Raw genomic sequence first — 21,703 nt, 5'->3', positions numbered from 1 at the left:
GCGCCTGTGCTATCTATTTTGCTTTTTAAAGGGTGGGTTTCACTCTAGCCCAGGCTGGTCTGAAACTCCTTCATTATATAGCCCAGACTGAATTCCAACTTGTGGGAATCCTTCTGTCTCAGCCTTTGAAATGCTGGCATTGCAGACATGAACTACCACATCCAGCTCTGTGATGACAGCTTTTAAAATTGCTTTTCTAAGTCAAGTTTACTCAAGTATCATTTGTGCTTTTGAAATATCATTTTAAAATATACCTTTTTCCTTCTTCTTTTTTTTTTTTTTTTTTTTTGGTTTTTCAAGACAGGGTTTCTCCGTGTAGTTTTGGTGCCTGTCCTGGAACTCACTTGGTAGCCCAGGCTGGCCTCGAACTCACAGAAATCCACCTGGCTCTGCCTCCCGAGTGCTGGGATTAAAGGTGTGCGCCACCACTGCCCGGTTTAAAATATACCTTTGAAAAGATTATATATATATATATGTGCAAGTATATGTATGTATGTGTGTGTGTGTGTGTGTGTGTATTATAAATAAATTTTTTTTGAGACAGGGTCAATGTAGATGTAACCAGATTGGTCTTAACTTCATTTTGTAGCCAAGAATAACTAACTTTTCAAGATGTTTGACTTAATGCATTTTAATAATTTTGTAGGTAACTACATGTAATCACCACAATCATTAAGATACAGAATATTAGCTGGCGGCGGCAGCATTGTACACCTTTAATCCCAGCACTTGGGAGGCAGAGGCAGGTGAATCTCTAAGTTCGAAGCTAGCCTGGTCTACATAGTGAGTTCCAGGATAGCCAAGGCTACACAGAAAAAGCCTGTCTCGAAAAACCAACCAACCAACCAACCAACCAACCAGCCAGCCAACCAACCAACAAAAGATAGAGAATATTGAATATACCATCTGAAAAGGTCCTTTATACCCTTTACACTTCCAAACCCAGTTACTCATCTGATCTCTGTCCCTAGAACACTACCTTTTCCAGAATATGGTATAAATGGAATTTTACAATAGGTGGATTTTGGTTGACTTTACTGTAGCATAAGGCTTTTAAGGAAACCTTTTTTGGTTCCATATCTTGAGTAGTTCCTGTTCTCCCCCTCTGTGTGCAGGTGGACAAACTTGTGGCTGTGCATGCAGAAACCAGAGGACTTATCCTTGTGACAGTGTCTCTCATGGTACCTGAATGTGGCATCTCAGGCTGGTTGGCTAGTGAGCTCCTGGAATCTGCCTGTTACTTGTTCAAGCAAATGCTCTTACTGATAGAACCATCTCCCTAACCCCCTTGTTCTCTTAAAAAGATTCAGATTTATTACCAGGGGCATAGTGGTACAAACCTTTAAGGGAAGCAGAGAATCTGAAGCCAGCTGAGGCTACATAATGAGACCCTAAACCAAAACAGACTTATTTTGGGTTATGTAATGTGGTGGGGGGGGGGTAGGGTGGGTACGTGCAGATGCATGTGGAGTCCATAAGAGGGTATTCGAGCTGGAGCTGGTGTTACAGGTGTTTGTGGGCTGCCTGATGTGGATGCTGGTAGCTGAATGAACTCAGGTCCTCTATAAGAGCAGTATGTGCTCTTAAACACTAACCCATCTCTCCAGCTTCCCTTGCCCCTAACCCCTAAACTATAGAGTGTTGTTCCACTGTATGGATGTACCACAATTTGTCCATTGGCTACTTGACGGACACTTGAGTGACTTCTAGGCTTTGGTTGTTCTATGATTAAGCAGCTACAGATATCTGCACACAAGTCATTTATCTCTTGGACAAATACCTTGTTTCTCTAGGAGCTGATATTTCTGTGCTAAGTGGCACATGTTTGCTTTCCTTTTGTAAGGAACTACGCAAGTATTTTCTGATGTGGCTGTATCATTATATGCCCTATAAGCAATGCATGGCAATTCTTTCTGCAACTTTGCCAGGATTTAGTTCTGTGAGCATATCATTATAATTTTAATTTCTATTTCCCTAATGACTAACGTTTTTTCACATGTACATTTCCATCTATCCTTTATTTAAGTGAAACATCTCAAGTCCTTTGCTCACTTAAAAAAATCAGTTGCTTGTCTTTTGATTTGTAAAACTTATATAGTCTACTACTACTCCTTAATCAGACATATGTTTTCACAGCTTGTTTTTTGAGGAATTAGAAACTAAAATGATCTAAGCCATGCCATTTTTTACCATACCGTTTCTCTCTGCTCATATACTCTGATGAAGGGAACAAGAAAGACTTAAACTTTCAATTTACAAATATTCTTGGAGTAGTGGACCTTAAGCTCAAGCTGTACTTGATGTCTGCTAATAGAAGACTATTTTTATCTCCACTGCATGCTCCAACCACCCCAGGACTTTAAGGAAAGCTACATCTGGAGAAATGACTGTCTTAAAAACAGCCTCCCATCCCCACCTCCACCCCCAGCTCTGAACTTCCCAAAGCCCTGTTCTGGTTCGCCAGGCTTCTGGAATGGTCAACAGTCGTCACACTTCATTGGTGGCAATTGTCCACTGGGAAAGGTGGGAGGTTCCCAATCCATCCTCCAGTGGAAGAGCAAACAGTGGAGCCTGTGGCCGCTTGGACATCAAAGTTGAGCAAACAGGCCTGGCAGACCCTGCCTCTCCGCCTACATATCCTGCAACTGCCATCTGAAGGAGCTTCTCCAAGCAGGTCATGACTTTCAGCTTGTCATCCCACACATCAAAGTTTCCACCACACACGAACTGGGTGCACACGTTCCAATCAAGTCGCTCGACAGCAGATACTCAGACATTGTGTCTAGCTTTAATTCTGTGTTTTCCCAAGTAATTAAGCCTTCTTGCTTATGAACTTGTGACTAAGTAAAGCACCACTGAGAGGTTGTAACATCAAAGTGCTGTCCTCCGTCTGTCCATGTTTGGTAAAATTGGATTTCTTTTCCTTCTTAAAGGAAGACTAATTGAATTTCACTGAAAGTTCCATATATTTGCACTAGCTGGTGGAGGCTATTCTAAGTGGAAGTGATCACCCCAGGGCCGTGTGGCTTGGCCTTTAGTTTGGCTGGGTCAGAGTGCAACACAGAACGGGGCACCCGGACTCAGACCAAACAAGTGCCTGTGGCAGGAGGCTCATCAAGGTTTGGAAACCAGTGACTGCTACTGTAACTATTGCACAGACATGTGGAAGCTAGGGGCTGATGTTCAATGTCTTCAATTCTCTCTACCTTACTTTTGAAACAAGATTATTCATTGGCCTTGGAGCTCACTAGGGCAGGCCAGCAAGCCCCAGGGACCTGCCCATATTTACCTTACAAGGCCTGGGATTACAGGCAGGTGGGTACATTGTCCTGCCCAGCTTTTAATGTGGGTCTTCTTACTTATGCAGCCAGACTTTACTGGCCAAACCACTTTCCTACTCCTTCAAGTAATGTTTTTTGGACAAAGTTTGTGATTGGCTCAGCACATCAGCATCTGACACACAGTGATTTAAAGTTTGCTGGATGTATGAAATAATGTTAAAAGAACTTTAGAACAAAGTGTCTCTCTCTCTAGAACCAAAACTCTGAATTGATATTTGGCTTCATTAGTTACCTAATTTACAGTCAATACAACAAACTTCCACTTACATTAAGTATGACTCAAGAACTAATCTTTAGATAGAAGGAATTCAGGAGACTGCCACGTTCTTCTCAATATTATTTTTACACAAACAACCAATTTTTAGAAAAAAAAAAAATCTCTGGCTCAATATCCTGATACAATTATCTTTCCTTTTAAAAATATTATTTTGATCTTGATCCAGTTTTAAATCTTTGATATATATTTATATTTAATTAAGTCACTTCAAAATCTTTTTATAAATAAAATAAAGGAGTAAATCTTAAATTAAGCTTCTGTGAATACTTACAAAGTTTACAGTGATGACATTGCATTTCCTATTCAAAACTAAACAAAATAAATGCATTCAGAAATCCCAACTGGTGAGCAGTTAAGCTCCTTAAAGATTTGAGGCGATTATGTTCTAGAGCCCTATGGACTTAACACGTTAAGCTGATGCCTGAGGGTGAACTGGGCTCTCTTGGGGTCCACAGGCTGCAAACATCTAAAGGAAGCAGAAGTCCTCTGCTGTCAGCCTTGAATGAAGGGGAAGTGCCCCTCTGCTTTCCCTACTTTCATCCAAAGAATTCTACACGACAGAGATCTGTTTATCACTGATGTTATTTCAAGTACCTACCACAAAGTAGGGACCCCGAACTTATGTGATATTAATAAATAAACCTAACCAGACAAGGGCTATTTTCCATAAAAAGTTGTCCCACTTGGATAATGGAAGAAAGAGGAGGGCATAGAATGGATGCTTAAAAACCTAGCAGTTGTGGCTGGATGGCTCAGGGGGCAAGCATGAAGCCTGAGTGTGGGTCTGGGTACCCAAGTAAAAACTGGGTATGGCACCATGTCTATAACTCCAGTGCTGGGGTAAGCAGAGGCAGGTGGGTCCAGGAGCTTGTTAGCCAATCAGTCAGTCAGTCAAAACACCAAGTTCAGTGAGAGACTATATCTCAAAAAATATAATGGGGAGTGATAGAGAAAGATACCCACCGCTGACTTTTTCGTTTTTTCGAGACAAGATTTCTCTGTGTAGCCCTAGCTATCCTGGAACTCACTATGTAGACCAGGCTGGTCTCAAACTCAGAGATCCACCTGTCTTCTGCCTCCCAAATGCCATCACTGATATTTGCCATCACCACCTGGCTCACCATTGACTTCTAGTGTCCATAAGTACATACTTTAACGAGTGCACACATATGCACATACTTGTATATAACTTCTCACCCACCCATATTTAAAAAAACAAAATGCTATAATTAGGCTGGGCATGGTGGCACATGCCTAAATCCCAACACTCAGGAAGCTAAGGCAGGAGTTCAAAGTCAGCCTGGGCTACATGAAACCCTTTCTCAACCCATACCTCCATTTCAAAAGACCTTAGGTTCAATTTCCAGCATTAGTAAAAAACAAAACAACAGAAAGGGAGAGCTCAGGGATATGCCCAATGTATAACAAACATTTATGTATGAGAAAATGTTTACAAAGATCAAACAAACCAACTAGTAACAGTCTTAGAAGCCAAATAGGTAAAAGCCAACATTCATTTTGCTCAACAGGTCACTGATTTGCTAATGTCCCTGGAGAAGGACAGAGCAATCAGTTAAACCAACACCTCATTAAACTCAGAGAGCAGTGTCCCCAAAAGCACATCCCCTAGCTATCTGGTCACTAATTGAGAGTGTTCTTAAGAAGAGTGCTATTTCCTATTTAGTCTCAACTCTGAAAATACCACACACAGAAGAAACCCCGCCTGTTTCACCACCACTGACTTCCCACATATGGAAAAACTTGCAAAGTAGGCAAGACAATGGGTAGATGGGTGTAGAATCAGTGGTGGAAAATAACGTGTGTGAGAACATGCGCTTGTGTATAAAGAGAGTAACACCAGAGAGTAACAACTCCCCATTTGTAACCTATAGCGGACATTTTTTTATCTGACTTGTAAGAAACAGTGAGCCATCTAGTCTGCTTCCAGACAGATGCCTGCACCCAACCCACCTCACACCCTGCAGACCCTGCACCGAATCATCGACTGTCCTTCTCTTCCCTTTACTTGCGCTTCTTTTCCATATTAAATTAGGAACTCCCCAAGGTTGTTTTTGTTTTTAAGATTTATTTATTATGTATACAATGCTCTGTTTGCATGTATTTCCGCAGGCCAGAAGAGGGCACCAGATCTCATTACAGATGGTTGTGAGCCACCATGTGGGTGCTGGGAATTGAACTCAGGACCTCTGGAAGAGCAGCCAGTGCTCTTAACCTCTGAGCCACCTCTCCAGCCCCCAAGGGTTTTTTTTAAAGATTGTACTTATTTTTATTTTATGAACATTGGTGTTTTGCCTGCATCTATTTCTATGAGGGTGCCACACACCTTGGAACCGGAGTTACAGACAGTGGTGAGCTGCCATGTGGTTGCTGGGAATTGAACCTGGGCCCTCTAGAAGAGCAGCCAGTGCTCTTAACTACTCAACCATCTCTCCAGTTCCACTTCCCAAGGCTTGGTTCTTCAAAGACTAGCGAAGCCCAAGAACACATATTTACTGAAAGTTTGTAAAAATAATTTCTTATGGAGAGAAACACGAGAAATGCAGAATCACAACAGGATCCTCTCCAAAGCAAAGTAGATATAGTTCTTCCGTCTACTTTTGTTTTGTGGTGCTGGAGGTTGAATACCAGGCAGGCGCTCTACCACTGAGCTACACCGACAGCACTCATCTACTATCTTTAAAGAATAAATGCTTGGTGCTGAAGATGGAAGTAAGGCAAGTGAGTGACTGAGACCAAGTCCATGGTAAGAGCAGAGAGAGGTCTATCTCAAGGAGAGCTGCGTCTCCAGATGCACCGAAGCGGATCAATTCCTAAAATTCAAACATCCCAGTTTTATGGCTTTTCTCCATATTCCAGATTTTTCCAAAGTGACCAGAACTGGCAATAAGAGCCTTAAAGATGTGCATGATGGGAGAATTAAAATGGGTGCCTCTAACTATCAATTTGGGTAGCTTCTGTTACAGGGTCTAGTGCTTCTCTGAATGCATCCCTTTAAAAGCTGGTGTGTCTCGATGTAAAGTGAGGCCGCACATGCCTGAAGTCCTAGGTTCAATCTCCAGCATTGGGTGAGAAGTCTGAAAACGTGTTGCTGTTTTGTTGCAGTTTCTTTCATACAGTTATGCTAGAATGACTGTACACTTCACCCCAGAATTCTAGAGATCCTGGGGCAGAAACCAGAACAGCCTGGGCTGGATGGAGTCCTGACACCAGAATAGAATGCACACTGTGCACACAATGACTTTAGGTAAAACACCTTTTCTCTCTGATCTTCAGTTTTCTCAACTGCAAACAATATCTATTTTGTGGAGTGGCTATGAAATACAAATAACCAGACATGGTGGTGCACGCCTTTAATCCCAACACTTGGGAGGCAGAGGCAGGCAGATCTCCAAGTTTGAGGCCAGCCTGGTCTACAGAGTGAGTTCTATAACAACCAGGGTTACAAAGAGAAACCCAGTCTTGAAAAACCAAAACAAAACAAGTTATAGTTACCTATACTACTTCTGGTGTGTCTAGTGTGTGTGTGTGTGTATATATGCCTGTGCTTGTGCACTTGCCTGTGTGCATAGACTAAAGGCAAATGTTAGGTCCGTTGATTTGTTTACTAAAGTTCTGAGACAGGGTTTCATTATGTAGCCCTGGCTGGCCCGGAACTAGCTATATAAACCAGGCTAGCCTCAAATTCAGAGATCCACCAGCCTCTGCCTCTCTGTGGTAGGATTAAAGACCTGTGCCACCATCCCCAGCCTAATCCATCTGACTTTTTGAGGCAGGGTCCTCATCTCATCAAACCTGGAACTCACTGACTCAGAGTGGCTGGCCAAAGAGTCCCTGGATTCACTTGTCTCTGTCCCTGCAATGTTCCCAGTGCTGGGTTACAGATGCACTTGGCTTATACATGGTGCTAGGGATCCAAACTCAGGTCCTCATGCACTTTAGTGACTGAGCTCTCTCTCCAGTCCCTACTTTTTATCTTTACATGATAGCTATAACCTTGAATGAAGGGAAAAGCCACCAACAGGAGGAAGGGATGGAAGTCTCCAGACCCTCCAAAGAAAAATCCACTCGGAGAGCCCTCAGTAGGGGCAGTAACTGATGGCTTCTCAATAGGGTAAAAACTCATACACAGGGGTTGGGGATTTCGCTCAGTGGTAGAGCGCTTGCCTAGCAAGCACAAGGCCCTGGGTTCGTTCCTCAACTCTGGCAAAAAAAAAAAAAAAAAAAGAAAGCAAAAAACAAAAACAAAAACCTTACACACACATAACCATTTAGAATCTGCTCTTAAACATGTGGCTGGTATGATAACACCAGTGACTTGCCTGAGGTCACAAGCCAATGAATGGTAACTGCTGTGATCTGAAACCACATGTGGCTTTCCACATCCACTATGCAGCATTTTGGACTTCCTGCCTCTGAAGGAGACAGCAGGGGCAGCAACGATGGGCAAGCAGCCTGGGACCCAGTCGGAAGAGACCTGGCTCAGGAGGCCCTGGATGGAAGGAGGTTCTTACCTGTCATTTCGGCTGATGGCTGCCACCATCAATGCTGTCCAGCCAAGTTTGTGCCTGGCGTTGACGTCTGCACCTTCCGACAATAGCCTGTCAAAAGACGGAGGAATATTTTCAGTGTGTGGCTTATCATGGACAGGAAATAATCACAGAAAAATACCTAGGACATACAGTTAGTGCAAAGCCAGCCTGGACAGCATCACGAGAACACTATCTCAAGAGAACAGATAAAGAATCACAAATATGGAGGCTAGATGAGTCCTTAGAGTTCTAATCCCCAACCCCAGCCTCAGATCACTCCCCTCAGAGGCATCCCCTTGTCCCTCTATACCCAGCTCCATACTGTCATCCTCCCAAGCCTTCTGAAAAGGAATTTGCCTTCTCTATCTTAATAGTGATGCTACGAACTTCTACTTCCCTGGCCCAAGAACCTCTCAGCCCCTTTGCTGAGTCAAAATTTTGCCTCCAGGCAAAGTGATACAAACCTGGTGCCCACACCCTCTCCCTTAACTCTCCAATGTTTAGCACAGAAGACCGAACAGGCTTAGTCTTATCCAAGTAGTTCCTGTTCACAAAAGGATCACATTCCTCAAATGTATTTATTTTATCATGGCTGTTTGTAAAATACAAATCCTTCAACCCAAAGAAAGATGGAAAGAATTTCAGAAATGCTACGTTAGGTTCCCACTACAGTCCATGTAGACCATTGGGATCTACATGCCAGGTGTCTAGCATATAGGAGTCCATCGATGGTCAAGTAAACCAACAAACCAAAGTCTAAAGTACATTATTGTAAATCTGAATTCTGGGTCCTGGTCCCTATAACAGAGGGCAGACAGAGACAGGTGAGCAAAGCCATGTCTTACTTAGCACCTTGTAGAGCATGGCCTGCCCTCTTGGAACTGCTTGTCCTGAGTTTGTTTACACTCCACAAGCTTAAGGCTCAGACTGCAAACTCTTGTAATGGATAAGGAAACAGGAAGGAAAATGGCTTGTGAAAGGTCACACAGTAGATTGGGAATGAATGTACTCTCCTCCTCTCGTCTCATCGGCCTGCCTCCAGACTGTACCCCTCTTCATATAACAAAAGGTCTGAAGACTAAACTGATTTCAGCCAACCAGTGGCATGGTCCTGTGCTCAACTCTAGATGTGGGCAAGAAAACATGGGATCTGCTTTGGGATGACTAAGAACAGCAAGAAATCAAAGGTTATGGTGCCACTAGAGAAAGACAAAATCAAGAATTCAATTCAGCCAGGCATGGTGGCTCGTGCCTATAACCCTCAGGCCTAGGCAGGAAGTTTGCCATGAATTCAAGGCCAGCTGGACCACATAATGAGTTCCAGGCCAGCCTGGAATGTAGCAAGACCCTCTCTAAAAGCACACCCAAACATGGTCCATCCACTAGGCAGATGTCCATATGAGGAAAGGGCAGAGGATATTCTCCATCCTGTCCTGATCTTCTATCTATATGGACTGAAGCTTCCTTCAGAATCACAGCGAGGACCAGAACTTTATCTACACTCAAGGCTTCAGAGCCAAATGTTTCAATGACACCACATGGTTTGTGCAAAAGGAGATTCCCCCCCCACATACACACACAAATAATGTATACCTGGGGTTAGCTTCTTTAACATCCATGGCCATGAAAGGGGGACAACAGGGACAGAGGACCAGAATAATTCATCACATTCCTCTACCCTCTCCTAGGGATACCCACACCCAGGTAGCCACCAAAAGCAGTATGCAAAGAACATCCTCTGCCACGTTTCCTGGGACCTCTAGGTCATAGGGCATGAATGGATGTGATGTGACTAAACAGTGCCAGCATCCTCCAGGAGAATGACTGACGCGCTATCCACCTTTACACCAGCAGGACAGGGACACTGTGTGCCTCTTCTTGCAAAACCTGGCAGCAACAGGTTTCTTTGTTTTGTCTGTTCTTTTTGAAACAGGGTTTACTATGCTGCCCACACCAGCCTTCAACCTGTTAAGCAGCCCAGGCTGGCCTTGACTCATGAACCTTCTGTCTCAACCTCCTGCATACTGGGATTACAGGTCTAAGGGGTACAAAGGATATACTGCTTTTTTTAAACTTGGGATAATTAACAATTTTGAACTACTTATAAATATGGGGCTGTCTATTCTGTGAAGGTGTTTAGCTCATTTTTAAGAGAAGAAACTTTTGGCAGAGGGGGAGTCCTTCTGACTTGCCATTTTAGTAAAACAATATAAGGCCAGACCAGCATGGCAGTACATACCTCTCATGGGGAGACTGAGGCAGCAGAACTGCTTCAAGTTCAAGGCCAGCTTGAGATACACAGTAAAACCTTGTCTCAAACAATAACAAAACAACACAGTGTAGAGTCTGAAGCCCTTTGTCCAGTCTAATTCTAAGCTCTGATACCTACTGTCCTAACACCCTAAGCAGGCACAGCCCCTCACTGAGCTTCAATGAGGTCAGTGAGGACTGCACTTCCTGCCAGTTCCACAGACGGAGTAGCAGGGAAGGGCTTTGCAAGCCCCTCAGCCACAGGAGACGGTGAGCCGAGCGTTCTTCAGTGAGACCCGCTCTCAAGCCCAGCTCCTAACTGAGCAGCATTCTTTGCACTCTTGGGGCCAGGGTGTAATGGAAGAGAGCAAGGAAGGGTCCTGCTATCCAGATTCAGGCTCTGCGTTCACCTGCTGTGAAGGAGAGAATGCTAACCCTCTCATGCAAGGTGGTTGTCAGGATTGAGAGACATACCACACCATGGGTCTCTGTGGAAGGGCCACAGCTAACCTTACCACAGACAACGTTTCCTCTTGTAGTGATGAGTCAGGGGTGGGGAGTTCCCCTTGCTTTCCCCCAGTCCAGAGTAGCCCCCAAATTAGGACTTCACAAACCAGATCTCCCCATTTCATTTTGTTGCTTCACAAGTGAATGCCCAGCAGGCACTCATTTCAAAGTGCCGAGCCAGCTGGGGATGGGGTGGGGAGGATGACCGCCTGCTGAGAGGGCTGAAAGGCCTCCGAGGCCAGAGAGCCACCCTTGCTCTCTCCTGTGATTTTCACCACTGGACGAAATGCGGCAAGTGAATTAATCTCTTTTAAAAAGAGCAATGCTTGTGACAGAGCACGGTGTCTCTGTAAAGGTTAGGATTCCATCATCCCTGAGATGATGAGTAGAATGCTTAATGCAGGCTGCCAGTCAGGGCAGAGCAGCCCATGTCGTGCTGGGGAGGGGGTGGGCACAGCAGGCTTTCCTGGGCTCACTCTGGACTTGGGGCCAGCCCTACCTAATGCACTAACTAACTCTCTTGCTTGGCAGGGCTATGGTAGGTGATACTAACTGGGGATGGCTCAAGGTAGTAGACAGGAGACCACAGCAGGCATCTGGAGTTGAATCCCAGGTCTTGCACAACTTCCAGGGTATACAAGGTAGAAAAGATCTCAGATCAGATACAGCCATTGCCACTTTCAGACTTGGCTTCTCTGTTCCCTCTCCCACACAGCTCCTGCTCTTTGTATCTATGGGAGAATGGACAAAACCTGGGTATTATGGTGCCTGCCTATAATCAGAAGGCTGGGGCAGGAGGACGGACATGAATTCAAGGTTAGCCAGGGCTATATAACAGGACCTTGTCTCAAGGGAAAAAAAGTCTCCCACCAGCTTTACTACATGTCACACACAGGGGTGTCATCAAGAGGTAAGTCATGTTGGCTAAAACACTTGGCATATAATAAGCTATGTGCCTATGCTATTAGCATCATTGCCCATTTTACATTAGTGATGGGGGAGGGGCAGAGAAATGGCTCAGTGGGTAAGGGCCCCTCTGCCACACCTGATGTCCTGAGTAAATCAGGATGGCATAGGAAAATATATCAAGTACCCGAATGTATCTGTGGATGGAGAATGAACTATCACAGGGCAGTGGTGGCACACGCCTTTAAACACACACTTGGGAAGCAGAGGCAGGCGGATCTCTGAGTTCAAGCCCAGCCTGGTCTATAGAGTGAGTTCCGGGACAGCCAAAGCTACACAGAGAAACCCTGTCTCTAAAAACAAACAAATAAACTGCCTAAAATTCCCAAGTAAAGGCAGTCAGTAGCAGAGCCTAAGAGCCAAGAAGGAAACACAAAGTCTCCTCTAACAACCAGGGATGCATGTAGGAGGGGCCAGCAGGCCAAAGGCCAAGAGGTGGCATGGTCACTTCTGCTAGGGAGAGAGGGGAGGAGGCTGACTTTCACTTTCTGCTGGAACACACTCCTGACAACTCAAGTTCCGCTGCCGTTTTCACGGCAGGGATGACAGCATGACTTACTTTTCTTAACCAATCAGTTTCATCCTTGAAGGCCTCCCTAAAATGGTCTGTTGCCTCCAGGTCCCGAGCTCATTGGTGTCAGAACAGTGACTGCTGGTTGTCTTGTCTAGCTTCCTCAGTCACCAGCATCCTCCAGAAACGACCTGTCTTCATATGCCCCTGCTTCCTGCCCTGGCGGTTGGCACATGGGAGTTCTCTATAGTACCTATAAATACCAATCTGCCACCAATACTTCTGTCTTGTGGTGAAAAACTTGTGGCCTAACAGTCTTTTTCAAAGTACTTGGGCTCCTGTGTATAAATACGTAGGAGGCATCTCAGACTCAGGAGTGGGTGGGGACATTTGGGGCCATGGCCTGGTCATGGGTTCTAGTCATGGCTCTGTCAGGTACTTGATATGTTGCTCAGGATAAATCTACCTCTGTAGGTCTTAGGTTTCTCTGCAGGAAAACAGAATTGAATGACATCTCTAAAGTTCTAATTATTGCTAAAATCTTATCATTTTAAATATGGATAGCATCTGGAGCCTGAGAGATGGTTCAGCTGTTAAAGTGCATAAGATGTTCTTGCAGAGGACCTGGGTTTGGTTCCCAGAACCCATGCAGTGGTTCCAAACCACCCAGTTCCAGGGAATTCAACATCCTCTTCTGACTTCCATGAGCACTAGGCACACACAGTGCACATACGTGCACACAGGCAAACAATCACACACATAAAGATAAAGAAATCTAAACTATAAAATGAGAGAGAACTGAGAAGTGGATTCCTAGCAGACCTGACACAGTAAGACTTCCAAAGACAAGACAGCTCCTTAGACTTGCTACTTGCAGGAGGGAAGGAGTCTTGGGCAGGCAGAGGCAGGTTAAGTCATTCTGATTAACTAGCTCTTCACAGAGACATCACTTCACTTTTCTTCCTTTTCCTTTATGACCAATCAATACAAAGCGGCCAGTGAACTTCAATCATGCATTGTTCCAGCTGATTTCCGGATCCTTCGCAGGAACTGGCCCTCAGCTGCAGCTGGGGAGGGGTCAAAGAGTGGGGAGCACTGTCCCACCTGCATCAGAGGCCTGGAAGCACTGAGCCATGCAGACCCAATCATGATCACTATCTGGGCAACAGGACCCTGGTTGGAGCCGCCCAGAAGGCCCTGTTTACAGTAATAACAGCAGCAGGCCCTCTGTCTGAGCAGAGGCAAGGCGCCTGGGGCTAGAATCCCCAGGCAGCCTCCATCTGTGCCTTATCTCCCAGCCAGCCAGAGATGGGGAGGTGGGGGAGGGCAGCAAGGCTGTTCTTGGCTCCCAGCCTGGGCCTACAGATTTCACGGCAAGGGCCTGGTGCTCTGACTACACGGGCGCAAAGCCTCATAGGTGTCTTTTACTTTGGATATTTGAGCACCAGCCTCTAAAGCTCAGTTCAGGCCCCCTCCTCTAGGAAGCCCTCCAGGTGTCCTTGCTTCCTTCCAGTGCCCAGCACTCTTACACCTAGCTGGTCTCAGGAAAGTGAACAACAGCAAGAGAGAACAGAGACTGGCATGTGCACAGCACCCACAACTTAGATGAAGTGAATCTGCACACTTCACCCCTGGTCTTTCTACTACAGCTAGTCCAGTGTTTTGGAACCTAATGAGTGCCCTACAGAATCAACAGTCCAATCTTGAAACACAAGGAAGAGCAGGTTCACAACGCCTCTCCTGGAAAAGACTCACCCAGGAAGGAACCTTTCTCTGTCTCTGCCAGGCTGTGTGCCCATGGGCAAGTACAGCTAACCTCTCAGAACCTTGTTCAGCTTACCTCATCAGCCTGCCAGAACCACCCAACAAGAGTGCCGATATGACCAAAGGAGATCCAGAGTGTGAACGTGTACAATATTTCTAGACTAAAGGAGCTCAAGGGTGCGAATGTGTACAATGTTTCTAGACTAAAGGAGATGAGGGTGTGATTGTGTACAATGTTTCTAGACCATAGCTGCTGCTGTAATCGCTCTACATGTTCAAAGGTAAATGGTGAAGGAGTCAATCCACATCCTAAGTGATACTCCTGGTCTAATAAAGTAAAGCCCAATGCTGGGTGGCCATTCTTCGTCCTACTCTTTACAGATACCTGCTATATATTAATGTGCACAGATTGCTATTTTTAAATCATTAAACTTAGAAACCAGCTACAAAAATAGCACCAAAAATCCCTTCCCAGATCCTTCACATGTATCCACTTTACACCTGGATTCATTTGGTTCCTATTTCTAATGCATTTTACTTCTCCACGTGAGAAGTACTTTCAGATATTACGCCCCTTATCTCCAAATACTTCAGCATGTATTTCCTAGAACAAAGATAGACTTCTACAGAAGCACCAGCCATAATGGCCGAAGTCCCAATGTGGCAGAGAATCAACCAAGAGCAGATCAAAAATAAATACGTAAATAAATAAATAAAAATTCAGAAACTAAAAAAACCCTGCATCTATATTAAACAATATACAAGATATTTTTGTTGTCATCATTTCTTAAACAATATAGAGTATGACAACCATTTGCATAGCATTTACACCAAATCAATCTGGAGATGATTATACAAGAATATATATACATATCTGTAGGTTTTATGTAAATACTATAACATAATATATAAAGGGCTTGAGCATCTGCAGATTGGGGGACCCATGGAGGATCCTGGAACCAACTAATACAACAGAATGAGCAGTTCACCTCATAATTTTACCTTCTATTCTGTCTGTGTTCAAATGTCTCCAGTTATCCTAATAGTTTTCACAGCATCCTACCCCTGTGATCCAGATGTAGGACAGAATCAATAAAGATCAAACACTGTGTGTCTTCGTCATTTCCTCTAGAATAGTTCAACCTTTCAGTGATCTTCATAATATTGGCATTGTTTTTTTCACAGTAAGGCTAGTTTCTGTATTTCCCATTCAGCGTTGAGGCACCACTTCCCACACTCATTCATCACTGCACAAACTCTTCCTGAGGACGGATGATTACAGGGCTCTGAGTGGGTGCTGATCCAGGCCTTCAAGGCAGCTGCTGGACAGACATACACTTGGCAAACAGCTAAAACACAAGCAAGGGCTTTGGAGGCGAGTGCCATGCAAATGAAGGTCAGGACAACAGTGTAACAGGAATGAATGATTTTCTGGATGCAGAGTTCTTCTGCCAGAGGGGATAGGCAGAAGCAAGGAGTCCTCTAAAAATCTCCTGGGACCCCTAAGGCAAACCCCTCTGCATTCCCAGGGAGCTGTGCCTAGCTGAGACGGAATGAAACTTGAAAATACAACAAGTAAAGGAGAGGAGTGACCCAGGACACCTCCTGGGGTACCTTGGCACAGGGTACTGCTTGTCAGCAGCTGCTTTGGTTACTACTAGGTCCAGGGAGCCGAGATGTGGGAAAGGGTTAAGAGCGCCACCTACTGGTCCCAAAACAGGACTCAGGGCAGCTGGGCAGCTGGCTGCTTGCCAGGAAACTTGTCCCAGTTCAGCAGTGAGAAACAGCAGTGGATCTAACTCCTCAAACTGGACTGTCAGCTGAACCACTACCGCCAAGCTACACGTAGGTCCACAAGAGATTTTCAGTGAGGAACAACAGACCAGGCAAAGCTGACCATAAAACCTGTCCCCACCTGCAGGGGACAGTGGAGGGTCAGCCTTCATCACTTCATCCTCTGTGCTGAGATTGAGGGCCTGAAATGGACCAGACATAGACCTTGCTCATGTGAGAGAGCTCAGTTTGAGTTTAGAGAAGGGTAATGGAACAGGTCCCCCAACCCTGAATAATGCATTAATTATTATGGGTCCTCTGAGATGTCTGTACAGGACAGCCACACATGTTGGCTTCTCATATCTAGTAAACTCTTGAATGATGTTTTTTTTTTTTTTTTTTTTTTTTCAGCACTGGAGATTGAACTCAGGGCCTCCTGCATGCCTGGTAAGCACTCTATCACTGAGCTATACCGCCAGCACTGTTTACTTTACTTTAAGGTTTTTTGTTTTTGTTTTTGTAAATGTGTGTGTCTGAGTCCACATGGCCAAAAGAGGGCATCAGATCCCCAAGAACTGAAGTTACAGGTGGTTGTGAGCTGCCTGATGTGGGTGCTGGGAACTGAACCCAGGTCCTTAAACAGAAGTAGTAGCACTCAACTGTTCAGTCATGTCCCCCAACCCTTTCTAACTTTCAAATACATGTGCAAGCTGCCTACGAACTCATACTATAGTCCAGGTAGGCCTGAATTTGAAATCGTCCTGCCTCAGTGTTCTAGTAGCTAGGATTAAAGGCCCAAATAATGGAGTTCAACGGCTCATCTTTCTTGTGCTGACCTTGGTGCCTTAGGTACTTGACATTTATGATCTCATTTGATTCTGAGAATTAGACAAGAAAGCCCCATCTCAAGTGGCAGTTTAGAACTGTAGCCCTTACTCTTTGCTTCCTGCTTGCAGAATGGGACTGCATACCCCTAGCTGACTGACGAGACAAGGGGCCACAGATAAAGGAAAAGCCTCCAGTGAGAAGGTGATCTACAGGTTGGAGATACTGTGACTAGTTCTATTTCTTAGAGGCTTCTCCCTGCTCCACCTCCACCTCCTCAAAAACCTCTTCTGGTCTCAGCATGAGAAAGCCGCCAACTACCTGTCTCCTCGATACCACCAATTTCACATGTGTGTAAGCAGTGTCTTCAGTGGCTGTGCCTTTGCCCCAAACCAAGCTAAGCAAACAGATACACTCAAATGTTTACAGAGTGTAAGCAGTCTGCTCCTCAGCCTCATCAAAGCTTAATAGATTACAGGAATCCAGTGAGGCAGAGGCAAGAAAGCTAATGTAGGCTCTGGCTATATTAGTAGAAGCATAACATCTTCAACAAGGGTATGACTGCCTTGCACCTCACAACAATAACATCACACTGGAATTCAGAGAGGACACCAACTGTTCATAGCCTTTTCATTAGAAAATGGCAGGATATGGTGACTTGAAACATCGCTTAAGATGCCAGACCCAGGCAGAATGACATGGTCTATGAATAGTTGTTCATCATTTAAAGAGCTGAGCAAGGAAAGGAGCGTCATGAGTAGTCCTAGAGGACAGAGCTGGAACCACAGGAAGGGCTAGCAGGTAGTGGCAGTTCCCTGTGTCAAGTGCTATGGGAACTCCACCCATTTCATCATGGAAATAGTTACTGTGGGAAAGATTATTCAAAGAATAAAGAGATTAATGCAGTTGGAAAAAAATTTAAAGGACATTGGCCTTGTTCATAATAACATACCTGTTGATCATTTTCACACTGTGAAAACATATCTGTCAACTGACAGATGGATTAATCAAATGTGTTTCATGGTACATGGAATGTTATTTGGCTTTTAAAAGGTATGAAGTATTGACGATGTGATACAACACATGTGAATCTTGGAAAGTCAGCTGAAGAAGTCAGATACAAAATCCACAGAATGGGGGGCTCTCATTCATGTACAGTGTCCAGAATGGGCAAATCCACAGAGATAGAAAACAGACTAGATTGGTTGCAAGAGGCTGTGGGGAAAAGGAGGAACTGATTCCTAATGAGACCGGGGTTGTGGGGTGGGGTGAGGGGTAATGAAATGTTCTGGAGTTAGGCCATGTTAATGGCATTATCTTATAAATGTACTAAAAGCTACTAAATTTTACATGTTAAAGGGGTGAATTTTCTGACACATTGTTATATTTAGAAAGAGAGGGAGAGAGAACCACTAAGTGGATGAGTAGATGCTTATTTAATCAAAATCTACTTCTCTTTCAGGAGCATAGAGCACCCGAGGCTTAGGGGTAGAGTAAATGTGCCTAAAATCCTGGCTGACCCACGCTGGGACTGGAACCGAGCACTCCCCAGCCCTGCCCTGCCTGATGTATGCCAAGCTCTGATTCCCGGGGATTCCAGGGGCCTCCTCTAATTATTGTACTTTACCCCCGTCCCTGCTCACTGTCCATCTGCAAAGCCTGGTCAAACACACAGCTTTCTCAGGAGGCCAGGGTGCTAACCCCAAACAAAAGGCCATTGAGATGGAAGTTTCAGCCCTGCTTCAGAAAGGATTCTTATGCAGGCTGGCAGGGCCTCCCATCCACATGAATGGAGACTCCTGGCCCAGCTGCTGCCCAGGGCTGTGCTCTCCTACTGGGTAGTTTTGGAGAATAAACAGTACTTTAATCAACTAATCAATCAATAGGCCAGACTCTATACTCTGTTCCTTTGGAGTCCTCAGACAGCCACATGTGACTTGTTAAGGTGGGAGGCAGGAGGTACTACCTAGCCTATTCAGATAGTGTTCACAGCCAGGTGAAGAGAAACACGTGAAGCAACTGGAGAAAAACAAAGGCAAGGAGGTGAACCACTCAGCCTTTAAGATCCATATCATTTGTTAAGAAAGATGAGCACTCAGTATGAGCTGCTGGGGGGGAAAAGCATGATGAGAATGTATTCGGGCTTTGGTATAAATCACAAGTGTACACTGGCTGGGAGGCAACCAGAAGGAACTGAGTCTGTGTAAGCACTGAGTTTTCTCATCTGGAAAATGCACACAACGGTTTATTCTGTAACACATTGGTAAGGGACACACACTGTATTTACTGTCTGCCTGCTACAGAGTCCACAGCCAATGAACAACTGCTGTTCTTATTAGCCAGGGTGAGCTTCCTGGAGGAAGAGCTTGAAGTGGGCAATGAGGCATAGCCAGGATCTAGACAGGCAGGAGACCTTGAGGATGCTGCAAAGCCTTACTTTATCCTTTGGAACCTGTGGGTTCCAAATAAGCCTGGCAGAAATGGCTGTCCCTTTGGTCAGCTTCCTAAGGGGAAACAGGAACCTAGGCCAGCTTCTCTTTGGCTTCTAGCCCCACAGCCCCCTAGTCTGTTAGATAAGAAGGAGGGTTACTTCCCATGTGGGCAGCTTGAGAGATTTACTTAAGAAGCCTGAACTCCTGCGTCATTATCTGTGAAGGGTGCTGTTACTGGCAAGGTTGTATGACAAAAGCAGGCCCCAGGCCTCCTAATTCCGTAACTCTTGCATTCTTCCCAGAACATTATGTTGCCTTTCAAAGTCCCAGCATTCAGGACACCTGTGAGGGTACAGTAAAAAACCTGGAATCCTCCGGAAGCACACACTATCAAGTTACAGAAAGTGATGCTCTCCAGGCCTTGACTTCTGCTGGTCTGGGATAAAGATTTTGTTTCAATCCACTGCAAGCCACAGAGACATTTGTATATTTACTGATTAAGAGAGCTGGATGTTTTGGTTGCTCTGATGCCATCATTAATATCTTCCCACCCAGCCAAAATGATAAGGCGATCGATAAACAGACAGCCTCTCCAAGGCCCAGAGACAGCCAAATGTATTTACCAGGCAGGACTTTTGTTAATTAGATAAAATCCCCAGATCAATTCTTAGAACATTCACCTATGCTTGTAGCTAAACACATTTGGGACACCTTGATCCTGGCACACAGACAACAACTGCCCGGAGCGGGGGCATCAGGGGAGAAGAGCCAAACCAAGTCATCAGCGCCAAGCTAGAATAGATGTGTTCACCCTCAACAAAGCCCAACCTGTTTTCTCTCCTGAACTGTACAATTCTTTTTCCAAAGCCATCTAGCAAACCAGTTTAATCCTTTATTTTCTAAAACCACCAAACCAGAAACCAAAAACAGTATGTCAAAAGAATTTCCAGATAATTGATAAATCTAGCATGCTTACTAATTAATTAATTAGAGACAAGGTCTGGAATGCTACATAAATTGGGTTGGCTTCAAACTCAGAGATCTGCCTGCCTCTTCCTCCCAAGTGTCGGGAATGACAGGCGTGTGTCACCACATGTGACTAAATCTAGCTGTTGGGGGCTGGAGAGAAGACTGGGTGGTCAAGAGCACATGCTGCTCTTGAGTTCAGTCCCCAGAACCCCCATCAAGTGATTCACAATTGTCTGTAACTCCAGCTCCAGGGGATCCAACACCTCTCTGGCTTCCACATCCATACATCTACACATAATTAAAATTCAGGTATGGTGGCACACACCTTTAATTCTAGCACTTGGGAGGCAGAGGCAGGAGGATCTCTGTGAGTTCCAGACCAGCCTGGTCTACAGAGTTCTGTGAGTTCCAGGACAGCCTACATAAGTGAGAGACTGTCTTGTAAAACAAAACAAAACAAAACAAATCAACACCACCACCACCACACACACACACACACACACACACACACACACACACACAGAGAGAGAGAGAGAGAGAGAGAGAGAGAGAGAGAAAGAGTGAGTTAGTTCAATCTGTTTTTCAACACAGTCCCTCCAAATCCTCTCCTCAGAGTGTGGCATCTACACAGGAGCTCCAGCCAGAGAAATGGAAATTCACTAGCATTTCCTTTTTGAACTACACAACCAGTCTTATTCATTCACTTGGCATTCATCTGTGGAAGATTTCCTGTGTACCAGACTCTGAATCAGGCATGAGCACTGGGCTAACCCTTGCAGACTAGTTCAGCTAACTTTCCCCATCTGTGCTACTAACATCTTAGCCCAACCCACACACACCATCTGCTGGACTCTTCCAGTTGCTTTTCTTTTCCTTTTTTTGGTGCAGGGGTTGAACCCAGCTTACAGAAGCTAGGCAAGTGCTCTGCCGATGATCTCTCTCCAGCTTACAGCCATGTTTCAGCCAGTATTCCCACACTACTATAGCTGTCGACCAGCATGTTTTCCACTAAGCATTAAAAACTTTAAAAGCCGGGCGGTGGTCGCGCACGCCTTTAATCCCAGCACTCAGGAGGCAGAGGCAGGCGGATCTCTGTGAGTTCGAGGCCAGCCCGGGCTACAGAGTGAGTTCCAGGAAAGGCGCAAAGCTACACAGAGAAACCCTGTCTCGAAAAAATAATAATAAAATAAATAAAAACTTTAAAAATCAAAATCTACAAATATATCTGTTAGCATCTTTGCCTTTTATATATACACTGGCTTTAAAAAGCCCAATGTGGTATGGTCTTTTCTTTCTTTCTTTCTTTCTTTCTTTCTTTCTTTCTTTCTTTCTTTCTTTCTTGCTTTTTTTTAAAAAGATTTATTTATTTATTATGTATACAGTGTTCTGTCTACATGCATGCTTGCAGGCCAGAAGAGGGCACCAGATCTCATTACAGATGGTTGTGAACCACCATGTGGTTTCTGGGACTTGAACTCAGGACCTCTGGAAGAACAGCCAGTGCTCTTAACCGCTGAGCCATCCTCCAGCCCCTGGTA

At 44.9% G+C, this 21,703-nt stretch overlaps 1 protein-coding gene across 1 annotated transcript in view; it reads right to left on the bottom strand.

Annotated features, from left to right (window-relative positions):
* Clpb (caseinolytic mitochondrial matrix peptidase chaperone subunit B) overlaps positions 1–21,703 on the bottom strand; it is a 124,364-nt gene that overhangs the window by 94,480 nt on the left and 8,181 nt on the right. The window contains exon 3 of the mRNA XM_036188175.1: positions 8,151–8,237. Coding sequence (XP_036044068.1) covers positions 8,151–8,237 — 87 coding nt within the window. The remainder of the gene's footprint in view (positions 1–8,150; positions 8,238–21,703) is intronic.

Source organism: Onychomys torridus, chromosome 1 (genome assembly GCF_903995425.1).
Source record: "Onychomys torridus chromosome 1, mOncTor1.1, whole genome shotgun sequence".
Taxonomy (NCBI): Eukaryota; Metazoa; Chordata; class Mammalia; order Rodentia; family Cricetidae; genus Onychomys; species Onychomys torridus.
Note: the sequence above shows the minus strand (reverse complement) of the source record. Positions and strands in the feature narration are given on the sequence as shown.